We start from the raw sequence: 11,840 nt of genomic DNA on the forward strand, positions 1-11,840 counted from the left end.
ACCCAGGCTCCCAGCCATGGCTGCCCCGTGTTGCACCCCTGTCACTCACTCTCCTCTTCTTTCCAGCATTCGTGAAGCACATCATGTCCAGCTAAGCCTCGTGCCCAGGTAGGCACCCACTCCCTCCTGAACCCGCTGCTGCCACCTGCCCACACTCCACCAGCTGCAGTGCTCACTTGACATCCTGCTGCCTCCGTCTCCCTCCTCCTCTGTAATCTGCACTGCCTTTGCTCTCAGGAAGCCCAGGGAAGGCTGTGCAGGGACGTCTCATCTCCCATGTGTGATGCTGACACCAGCGGCCTGGAGTCGTGGGAAGGAGGGGAGCCTTACCAAGACTCCTGCAAAAACCCTCGGACCTCTCCGCGTGGTTGCCATCTCTGGCCCCTCTCAGGCTGTGCTTACCTGTGACGGCAGCTCTGTCCCCACCCCATGGGCCTCATGAATAAATGGCTTCTTGCCGGCCTTCCTTTCTGACTTCTTTCCCTTCCTCCCTCTCTTTTTTCCCTCTCTCCTTCCCTCCCTCCCCTCCTCTTTTTTCTTCCTTTTCTCCCTCCCTCCCTTCCTACCCACCTCCCTCCCTTTCTTCCTTTCTTCTTTCCTGCCTTCCCTCCCATTTTCCTCCCCTTCCTTCCCTTCTTCCGTCCCTTCCTTTCTTCTTTTCCTCTTTTCCTTCTTCCTTCTCCCTTTTTTCCTTCCTCCCTCCTTTCCTCCCTCCCTCCCCTCCTTCCTTCCTTCCTTTCCCTCTTTGTCCCATATTTCTCCTTCCCCTCTTCCCTTTCCCCCTTCTTTCCCTCTCTCCTTCTTTCCTCTCTGTGGCCCTTGGCTTGCCGATGTGAATTCTGTGGCCCATGGACGCTGAGCTGGAGGAGGCCGAGTGCTTCTCCTTTGCGCTTGCCCCTCACCCGGCCTTCTGCAGGAGGCAGCCATGCTGGAGCCGCTAACACAGGGATGCGGGCTGCTGGGAGCCTGAGAGCACTGTCTGAGCTGTCTCACTGCATGTCCACCAATTGGGTGACCATGGGGCATTGGCCCAGAGCCACCCTGTCACGGGTGGGAAAGCTGAGGCCCAGCACAGGGAATGGCCTTGCCTGAGTGACATTGGGAATGGGTGGCAGGGCAGGAGCTAACTTTGTCCCCAGGCTGTCAGAGCTGACCCCTTGCTCTGACTCCGATGGTGAAACTGAGCCACTCTGCCAGCAGTGTGGCTCCAGGTCAGAGGTAGAGGCTTTGTGGGGATAGCCCCGGGCTCCTCAGCAGAAGACAGCATGCAATCCCTGCGTGGTGGAGGGAAGTGCACACACCTGCAGACCCCTGCCCCATTCTACCCCCTGCTCTGGGGCCAGGGCCCCCCCCGAGTCCTGGAGCCTGATGAGGATAGAGAGGGGAGGCTTCCTCGAGGAGGTGATTCACACAGGCTTGGTGTGAAGAGAGAGCAAAGCCCTGCAGAGAGGCTGGGGGCCCCAGATATAGAAATGTGGGGGAGATCAAAGGCTTTGAGTGGGGAGTGGGCCACACTGGATGGGAAACACCTTGCAGGCCAGGACCCAGGAGTCAGGGCAGCTCCAGGGGGTGCCTTTTCATGACCTCGTGTGGATGCACGTGTCTGCGTGGCAGGGGGGATGTGGTGGGGTGAGAGCAACTTGGAAGGCCTGCGTGGATCAGACTGTCCAAGGGGCTGTGTGGTGTGGGGAGTCCTGAGTGTGTGAGAGTGAGTGTGTGTGGATGGGGGCTGCCGGCAGTGTGTGGGAGAGAGTGCATGTGAGGGGTGAGTGTGTCGCAGGAGTCTGTTGCATCCTCCTTTCATTTTCTCAGCATTTACTGAGCACCAACTGTGTGCCAGGCTCTGTTCTAGGTGCTGGGAACACTGCAGTGGAGAAGGCAGTGGAAACCTCTGCCCTTGTAGAACTCACACAAACCAGACAAATCCTGACAGTGGAGTATCCAATGGTGCTAAAAGCAGAGAAGGACTGAAAGCAGGGAGGGCTGTGGTGTGTGTGTGCATGTGTGTGTGTAAGCCGGGAGGTGGGTGACATGTTAAATAATGAGGTCAAGGATTATCTGGGCAGGAAATAGTTGAGCAAAGATTTAAAGGAGAGAAGATAAGATTTAGAATATATGAAGAACTTCTATAACTCAACAACCACTCCCAAACAACTCAATTAAAAAATAGGCAAAGGACTTGTATATATACATTTCTCTAAAGAGGATATACAGGCTGGGAGTGGTGGCTCACGCCTGTAATCCCAGCACTTTGGGAGGCTGAGGCGGGTAGATCACATGAGGTCAGGAGTTCAAGACCAGCCTGGCCAACATGGTGAAACCCCATCTCTACAAAAATACAAGAATTAGCCCAGCATGATGGCCGGTGCCTGTAATCCCAGCTACTTGGGAGGCTGAGGCCAAAGAATCATTTGAACCCGGGAGGCGGAGGTTGCAGTGAGCTGAGATTGCGCCACTGTACTCCAGCCTGGGCAACAGAGCAAGACTCCATCTCAAAAAAACAAAACAAAACAAAGCAAAAAACCAAAGGATATACAGATAACCAATAAGCACATGAAAAGATGCTGAACATCACTAATCATTAGAGAAATGCAAATTAAAACCATAATGAGATACCGCCTCACACCCATTAGAATGGCTTTTATAAAAAAACAGCAGAAAATAACAAGTGTTGTTAAAGATGTGGAGAAATTAGAACCCTTGTGCACTGTTGAAATTTGAAAGTAAAATGGTGCAGCCGCTGTGGAAAACACTATAGCAGTTTCCCACAAAATAGAATGACCAGATGACCAGCAATTCTACTTCTGGGCATGTGCCTAAAATACTTGAAAGCAGGGTTTGAACAGGTATTTGCACACCCACGTTCACAGCAGCACTATTCGCAGTAGCTAAAAGGTGGAAGCAACCCAAGTGTCTGTGGAGGGGTGAGTGGGTAAGCAAATGTGGTCTATCCACAAGGGAGTATTACTCAGCCTGACAAAGCAAGGCCATGCCGACACATGCGACAATGCGGGTGAAACTTGAGGACGTTACACTAAGTGAAATAAGCCAGTCACACACACACAAAATACTGTAGAGTCCACTTATCTAAGGGTCCTAGAGTAGTCAAATTCATACAGACAGAAAGTAAATGGTAGGGGCTGGGGGAGGGGAGATGGGGAGTTATTGCTAAAGGGAAAAGGGAGAGATGAAGTGTCTTAGGCTGGGCTCCCCCAGAAGTGATCCCTGAGACAAGGACCAGATCAAGGACTACCTGCAAGTAGCCTCCCTGGAAGGTGATTCCAGGGAGCGTGGGAGAGGGGTGGGATGGGGGGCCTGGGAAGGAAGAAAATCCCCCCAAAGGAGTGCACGCAGAGCAGATGACACCATGAGCAAAGGGGTCTCAGCCCTGCTGGGAACCTCCAGGAGATGGTGGTATTTTCTCACTGAGGGATGAGGAAGGCAGACTATCTACAGACTCCCATCTGTCACTGACTGGGCAGGGCCCCTAGGTGGGCTGGAACATTCCTGTGCGGCACCTCAGCATCTGCTTCAGGAGGCTGTGTGGGCATCTGAGGGAAGACGTCCTGGCAGAGGGCACAGAGGCCTGGTGATGGGAGCAGAAAGTGCCATGGAGAGGGACAGGTCCTGAGTCAGAGAGGTCAGGGAGGGCTGCAGCACGCGCCCTGGGGAGATGTTTTCTCAGTGCCACCCTGGCCGCTGTGGGGGGCACAGGGGCAGCAGGGAGGCCAGTGAGGAGGGTCCAGGAGAGAGGAGATGCACGCTTGGCCCAGGGTACTGGCGGGGGTGATGGTCGTAAATGGTCAGATTCCAGGGCTGTTTCGAAAACATCCTCAGCAACATCACAGACAGATTTCAAGGCTTTCTGGTTCAGTCCACTCCAGCCTCAGATCTAATTCAGGGGAAGGAGTCGTAATCTGCTCTTTCACAGTTTACCGCCACAGCACTGAGAGGTGCACAGTCTGTCGGCTGGTGGGGCAGATGAAGACGCCCTGTGCCCCGTTGCAGTGCACTTGGCCAATGAGGGCATCTTCATGTGCATGTGTGATCTTAGCGGGCTCTGGCCAGCCTTCCTGGCCCATGAGTGACTGAGGACCCACACAGAGAGGAGCAGATCCCAATCAGGTTCCACCTCCAGCCTCCCCCGGGGCAGGGCACCACCTGAAGTGGCTGATACTCTCCCGGGCAGTCCCCAGTTCCCGCCTGTCCGGTGCACCTTGCTCTTGAAAACCAAGCCCAGAAGTGCTGAGCTCCCCTTCAGAAGTCTGCATGGGACTGAGTGGTCTCAGCATTTTCTTTCTGGGTATGCCTACCCTGGGCTGGTGTCCTGAGCACAGATTGCACCTGCTCTCAGTTGTCTCCAGCAAGGAGTGCCCTGCATCCAAGTTCACATGTGTCTTAGTCCTCAGGAATACACGTCCCACTCTCTCAAGAATTCCTGCCCTTCTCGTTTCCAGGGTGGCCCGCAGTACTCCCAGGCCTTCCCCAAACATACCCTCCCTCTTGCAGGCTTCCCTAGTCCCTGGGAGCTACTGTCCCACTTGGTTTGGCTTGGTGGTAGAAGGGAGCATCTTGCAATTCCCAGCCCCCAGTCTTCTTGCGTGGCTGGGAGGGGACGGGTTGGGGGCCCCTTGGTGAGGGCAGGGATGGAGCTGTTGTCTGATGAGCTCTGGCAGGGGCCGCTTGGTTCCACTCGTTGCAGCTCAGCTCCACTTAGAATGTGCCTCTGGCCCAGTCATGGCCATGTTGCCACCCTGGGGCCATTTACCTCTCATATGTGGCTCTGCTGACCACGTGTTCCTGGGTTTGGGTCACTGGCTGTGGGTGCAGGCATCAGAGTGGATGGGGTGGAGGCACCTAAAGGTGGGACTCAGCTGCAGAGGTGAGCCTTCTCCTTACTCAGCATCCTCCCATACTGGCTGGGTGAAATGAACATGTGTATGTGTGCATAGGTCCACAGTTGTGCATGTATGCCTGTGGATCTGTGTCTGTGAGTGAACGTGGGCTTGTGTTTGTATGTGTGTTGTATATGTGTGTCTGTGTCTGTGAGTGTGTAGGTGCCCATTTGTCTGTGCATATGTACATGTGTGTTTGCCACTGTGTGTGCATGAGTGTGTGTGCCTGTGTCTGAGTGCATATGTGCTGGGGGGGCTCTGCTGAATCAGCACCGGCGCTGGGCAGGTGGCACTGCCAGGCAGGCTGTGGCCTCCCTACAGTGGCATAAACACTGGTCCCAGCTCCCCCCTCAAGAAGGGTGGTCCAGCCTATGGCCCTGTGGCCGGTGGAGAGGGGTGGGAGGGGGCAGGGGGTTTGCCCTTGGGCCACCTTGATACCCCTCATGCCTCAAGTGCCCTGTCATGTGCCCCATAAGGCTGGGGTCTGTTGTGGGGTCTCTCTGCCCCACTTTCCTCCTCTGGCCTGGGGCCTGATCTCTGAGGTCTCCTCAAGGTGGCAGGAGGAGCCACCACTACATTCGCAGTCCAGGCTGAATCAGAGGGTCAGTGGAGGTAGTCCAGGGGCAGAGTTCAGCTTCGGCACCCCAGGCAGGGCCAGGCAGTCTCCTTGAAACTGCAAAACCTAACACAGAAGGTCCAGTGACATTGCAGGAACAAGGTTCTGATGGGCCCTTGACACTCACAGCTTTAGGGCAGAGTTTGGGGATCTAGAACTTGAGCACAAGGGACAGAGGATTATCGGAGCTGGGCCCGCGGTGGTCCCAGAACAAACCGTCCCTCCGCTGCTCAGATGTTCCTGCATAGATGCCAATGGCTCTTGTTAGCCTGCCACACCCTGCATCCTCTCTTCCAGACATCATCCCCAGGGATCCTGGGGTTACCATTGGGACATGAATGAGATGGCATGGAGTAGCAGTGCCAGGAAGGCCAGAAATTCAGGCCGAGATAGAAAGAAGTCAGGTGGGATCTTGAAGAAGTCAGGCATTGGGTGAAAATTTTGCCAGGCCACAAGAAGGAAGGAAATCAGTGCAGCTGTGGGAAAGTGGACTGTAGGGCTCAAAGCACTCAGTGGCAGAGAGTCTTATGGAAAGCTGATGGAGGCCTTAAGAGAGGTTGGGGGTGATGGAATGTATGGAACAGGGAGGAGGGGCCAAAAAAGGTCAGGCAGCAGTGTGACAGGAGCTCCTTGTGTTGCATAAGGGGGTGTTTGGGGTGTCCTCTGTGGTTGGTCCTGAGGCCATGGGTAGTAGTGAGAGTTGTGGGGTCAGGGAGAGGGCGGGCCTCCCTGGGAACAGGGGAAATGCTGATCCAGTCACCTCAGAGCACAGCAGGAAAACCCGGATCCTGAACCTGGTGACCCAGCACAGAAGTGGTTCCCTGGGGTTCTCCCAAGTTCCTTCCCAGCAGCCTCAGTCCCTCCCTCACCCACTTTTGGGGGTTATTTGTTCCCTGCCCTCCCAAAGCCACACAATCCTGGTTTGCCCAAATGCTGACAGAGCACAACTGGAATGTGGCGTGTGTGTGTGTGTGTGCACATGACACTCCTCCAGGCCGGATCACCCAGCGGGCCCCTCCAGTCTCAGCAGCCAGGTCCCAGGGCCTCTTGGACAGAGAAGGCCCTCGAAGGTCAGGTCTGGGCAGGATTCCTGCCTGCACCCTCCTCTCCAGCCTGCCTGAGGACTCCTGAGTTTCCACCATTTTTTTCCATTCTCCACCCCCACCTCTGGTCTATGGGCTTGGGTACCTCACATATCTACCGAGGCCGTGGCCATGGTGCACATCAGAACCTTTCTGGAGGGCTAGTTGGGGTGGAATGGGGCAGCTGGAAGACTCAGACTCCAGACTCCGCACTTCCAGGTGCCCCTTGGGAAAGTTCAGGTCTTGGCAGATTCCTGATTTTTCTACTTTGGTCCAGCTGAACATGAGTATGCCCTTTTCCTTACCACACCTATGCCCTGGGGCTGGAAGCCTTGGTCTTCCCTTCCCTCAACACCTCTACCATCATTCCCTGCTCCTGGTCTCCTTACCTGTCTCCCATGGTAGGCTTGGAAGCATTTAAAGGTGCTCTAGAATGGCATAATCAGCTCCTGAGCTAACTGGGAGAGGTAGTGAGCCCTCTGTCCTGAGGAATATGCAAGCAGAGGGGAACCAATCCCAGCCAGAAAGGCTGCAGAAGGGGCTCTTACCCTGGTGGAGATTGGAAGCACTTGGGCATTTCCAAGCCCTAAGGCCCAACTTATCACAATACCCAAGAAAGTTTTGAAAAAATGTCCTATGTTGTATATTTTCCAGAAGCCCAATCTATGCATCTTCAATGCCTGTCTTTCTTCCAAGATTGCATCCTGCCTACTTTCTTTTGCCTTGAGAATATCCTTCTGTTTACAAAAACAATGACGACGGTAGCTGTTGTTTTCCATATCTCTACTTGGCAAAATAAGAGCTTACCTTACAAGTCAGTTTTTAAGTTTTGAGGAAATTCACAGTTTGTTGTAGTCAGCATTTCCCAAAACCCCTGGATAGAGACACTTGAATGGAGCAGATCTTTGCCAGGCCCAAGGCTCATTTGAATCAGCTTATTCATCCATTCATCCATCCATTCTCCCTCCTTCCCTCCCTCCCTCCCTCCCTCCATCATGTAATTTTCAGATCTTTGCCAGGCCCCAGGCTCATTTGAATCAGCTTATTCATCCATTCATCCATCCATTCTCCCTCCTTTCATCCCTCCCTCCCTCCCTCCCTCCCTCCCTCCCTCCCTCCCTCCATCCATCATGTAATTTTCAGGTGCTAACTGTGCCAACCTATGATGAGTAACAGAGGCCCAGCCTTGCCACTGGGATGGAGTGGGGAATGGGAACTTGGCAGGGTGGTGCTGATGAGCCTCTGGGACAAGCAGGTGCTGTGAGGTCAGGGCTAGGGGGTGGTGGGGCACAAGGGAGAAGATGCCTCAGCTCTTTGTTGGAGTATTTGGGATCCTGAGATTCTGAGTGTCCCCAAACCTCTGGATGTCCATACCTGTTTCCACCTCTGGGGCCTGCAGCTGGAGGTGGGGAAGCTCATGGCAGTGACCTCTCATCCCTAGCTGCAGCACAAGGTGTGGGATGGTGGCTGCTGTGGCAGGAAGGCAAATGTTCAATGGCTTCTAGTCCCGGGAAAGGTGGATGGATCTTGAGGCTGAGGGATGAGAAGGGAAGCAAGGTTTCCCTCTGTATGGCCCAGGCTCAGTGGGGGGCCCTGGGCTGGGAGCCCTCAAGAGGGTGACATGGCCGGATCCCAAGCTCTAGGCTGGGACAGCTCTATTGCTGGAAAGGGCCTGCTCTGAGGGCTGACTCAGGCTCTGTGCAGTCCCTCTTCAAGAGGGGGCCTTTCTCATAGTGATGGAGTCCTTGGGGTGTTTCAGAGAGTAGAGCTGGACGTATGGGAGGGCTCTCGGCTCCCAGGCTTGCAGTGGACTCCAAGAACCCTCCAGGGCCACATTACAGAGTCACCTCTACTCTCCTGGGCACTCAAGAATGCTGCTGTCAAGCCCCAGGCCTGAGTGGGCATGCCCAGTGATAGGGTGAGTGTGGGCAAGACAGCCTGAGTGCTGACAGGGACATCCAGACTCAGTTTCCAGGCCCCCAGGTTGCCTGCCCCACTTGGGCCTCTGCCCCATTTTCTCCTGGGGCCAAAGTCCCTCCTCCAACCTCTTTTCCAGGGCAAGTCTGACCAAGCTGCTGCTTGCTTAAATGCAACAGGGATCTTAGCCCTTGCTAAGGAAGCTCTGCATGGGCAGCTCTCAGATGTAGGGGAGAAATCTGTCTAGGGCCTCCCGGTTTCTCTGAAATTGAGTCTCCAGAACTGTTTCTCCCCTGGCTGGCCCCTTGGTGGTTCACTAGGCTGACCCTGGCCCTGCTATTTTCTAGGGATGGGCCTTGCCCTCTGTAAGGCCACTGACTCAGTGAGGGCTCAGTTTGCCAGGGGCCTGAGCAGGGCAGGGACTTTGATAATTCTTCTAGCACCTGCTCCAGTGGGGGAGGCAGAGGTTGTGTTTGTGTTATGAAGGGACCACTGTGGCCACCTGTGTGGAGGGTGGAACAGAGTGGGTGTAGACAGGCAAGAAGACAGTGTTATGGGAGGGTGGCTGCAGCACCTAGGAGAGGATAAGTTCAGGTGCAGACTGTTGGGGGAGAGCCCTGCAGGTCTCCCTGGGGTGCTACCCTATCTATCTCTGGCCTTAATTTTCCTCCTGTGCCGGGCTGAAGGTGTTGGAGACTCTGGTGTTCTGAGCCCTGGAGAGGCCCCTTCTGGACTCTGAGCTTCGGGCTGGGGGCGGTTGGGGGAGGTGACAGCTGCTTTCAAATGTGGAGAATAATAAAGCGAGGAATGTCTGAGCTCAGGGGAAAAAAACCCCACTCGCCAGGCCTCCCACCCAGCCGAGCATAATGAATTAAGTATAAGCAGGCACGTTTCATGTGGGGGTGTGGGTTGGGGGAAGCAAGAAGGCCCCAAATGAGAAACAGGGTCCTGGGCAGGCTGCCGGGAGCTGGGGGTTCTGGGTCATCTGACCCGACCCCTGGGGATGCCCTCACTCCCCAGAAGCTTCCCCTCCATCTTCCCTCGGTCTGCATGGGTGAATGGGTGAAATGTGTCCCAACCCTATGTTGACATCTGACCTCAGGCTGCACGCTGGTGCTAACCCTGTCCCCAAAAGGCAAGAAATAGGAGGAGGTGTGGTTGACTCGGAGGGATCATCTCTTCATTCTCACCCTTCTACATGCATTTATTGAACACCGATGGTGTGCCTTCTCTGTGCTGGATGACGGAGTCAACGCTGCCCCCTGTTGGACTGACTGAACCTGCAGTCCTGCCCATCAGCCTCTGGGGAGCAAGCCCTGAGGCTTTGGAATGCGTCCTGCTTCCAGTCTCCCAGCCCTCCGCTTCCTCTGGCCAGTTCTTCACATATCCCCTCTGCTCCATGTGAGGTCATCCTCCCTTCCACCCTTATGTCCTTGGCACCAGCTCAGCCTCCCTGCCCCAATCTCCCTGGGGCTTAGACATCAGTGGCTTCCAGGCCCATGCTTTCAGGTTGTTACTCATGCTGTTTCCTTTTGCTTATCTGCCTGGTGGACCTCATTCATTGACCGCCAAGACTGCTTTATAAAAGACCACACCGGCCAGGCACGGGGGCTCATGCCTGTAATCTCAGCACTTTGGGAGGCCGAGGCAGGCGGATCACTTGAGGTCAGGAGTTCAAGACCAGCCTGGCCAACAATGCGAAACCCTGTCTCTGCTAAAAATACAAAAATTAGCTGGACGTGGTGGTGTGTGCCTGTAATCCCAGCTATGCAGGAGGCTGAGGCAGGAGAATTGCTTGAACCCCAGAGGCGGATGTTGCAGTGAGCTGAGATCAAGACACTGCACTCCAGCCTAGGTGACAGGGTGAGTGAGACTCCATCTCAAAAAAAAAAAAAAAAAAAAAAAAAAAAAAAAAAAAAAAGACCTCCTCTTCCCAGAGTGGCCCAGGGAATAGTAGGTAAGTAACTGAGCCATCAGCAAAAGGGCAGATTCTCAGCCAGGGAGCCGGAGAGTGGTGGAGGCAGGTAGTAGGGCTGTTCCTTGGGCTCTCCAGCAGGGGTTCTTGCCTCCCAGCCTCTGCCGGCTTGGGGCAAGACTCCCACTTTATTTTTAAGAAGTCTGGCCTGGAACTTGGAGCTCCTTGAAATATTCTCCCCTACAGTCCCTTCTCTCCCCCACTCACTTTAATGAAAACCATTGTTTTCCAAGCACATGTTAATTAAAAAGCAAACATGTTTTGCTAAGTAATTTGGAAGCTCTGGTTCTGCAAACCATAGCCATTCCAGTTAAATAACATCCCTCACCCAGCTTGCCCCAGTGTTTTGGGAGCTGAAGACCCCCATGGGTACTGCAGATGCACTTCCCTTTACAGTTTAGGCACCCTTTGGTGGACTGGTCAGGATAGGGTGTCCTCTCTATCTCACAGGTGGGGACATGGAGGACCCGAGCTCCTGGCAAGTTCAGCCCCACCAGCTCTCTGCAATCCTGTGCTTTGGGCCCAGGGGAAATAGCTGGTAAGGAGGGGTGAAAGACTCATGTGCCCCATCCTGCAGGCAAGGTCACTGTCTCAGAGCCATGGCCCAGCTGTAGGGTGAAGGGAGGAGGATGGGAGCATGACAGCCTTGTGAGCCCAGGCGGGAAGGCTGGCAGGTGCTGCATGGCCTGGGCTACCTCCCATAGTTTCCAGTGCAGCTGGGTGACATCTACCCCAAGCTGGGATAGTAGGTCCCTGAGGCGAGTGCCCAAGGTGAGGACTGGCCTGATGGGTGGAGGGAACCTTGGATGCTCCGAAGCACCCACTCCAGCCCAGCTCCCCACCCAGTGTCTGGTGACCAATATCACTACAGTACCCATATCCCCACCTTGGCTCAGGGCCTTGGGAGTGCTGGGGTTCTGAGGCCCTTCACACAGGGCGGTACTCAGGGCCCATCACAAGGTGCTGGGGCCACTAAGGTTCAAGGTTCAGTGACCTCCAGCCTTCCTGTTCCCAGCCCCTGGCAGAGGGAAGGGGCATCTCACCAAGAAGCCTTTTCAAGCCTTGCCACTGTCTCACAGCCTGCTGGTGGGCTCTCCCAACTAGGATTCCGATACCAGGAGTGCTTCCCTTGGGTGTGCTTCCAGGTGTGAGCCTGTGTCCAGGTATGTGTTCCTGCTTCCGTGTGGGCTGTGAGTGTCTCTGTTAGCCAGTGCCCTGGTGTGAGGGGTTCCTTTCTCCCTCCTGAAGGAGGAGATGCCTGGGCTCCTTGGGGGGAGTGTGACGGGTGCAGTGACCAGGAAAAGTATGTGTGTGTCTGGGGAGGTGGGCCCTGGGCCCTGCCAGATACCTGGGCT

The 11,840-nt window shown here is 54.9% G+C and overlaps 1 protein-coding gene across 5 annotated transcripts in view; it reads left to right on the forward strand.

The window, feature by feature from the left end:
• Positions 1 to 11,000, forward strand: part of MYL3 (myosin light chain 3) — a 34,857-nt gene extending 23,857 nt beyond the window's left edge. For 2 of the 5 annotated variants that reach the window (XM_054481946.2, XM_054481943.2), the window contains 2 exons: positions 67 to 108; positions 238 to 466. In XM_054481946.2, the coding sequence (XP_054337921.1) occupies positions 67 to 95 (29 nt within the window). In that variant the 3' untranslated portion in view covers positions 96 to 108; positions 238 to 466. Of the gene's footprint in view, positions 1 to 66; positions 467 to 10,935 lie in introns of those variants that run through there. The other 3 variants (XM_054481945.2, XM_063661965.1, XM_054481944.2) reach the window with 2 other exon arrangements.
• Positions 11,001 to 11,840: the final 840 nt, after the last annotated feature.

Source organism: Pongo pygmaeus, chromosome 2, assembly GCF_028885625.2.
Source record: "Pongo pygmaeus isolate AG05252 chromosome 2, NHGRI_mPonPyg2-v2.0_pri, whole genome shotgun sequence".
Lineage (NCBI taxonomy): Eukaryota > Metazoa > Chordata > Mammalia > Primates > Hominidae > Pongo > Pongo pygmaeus.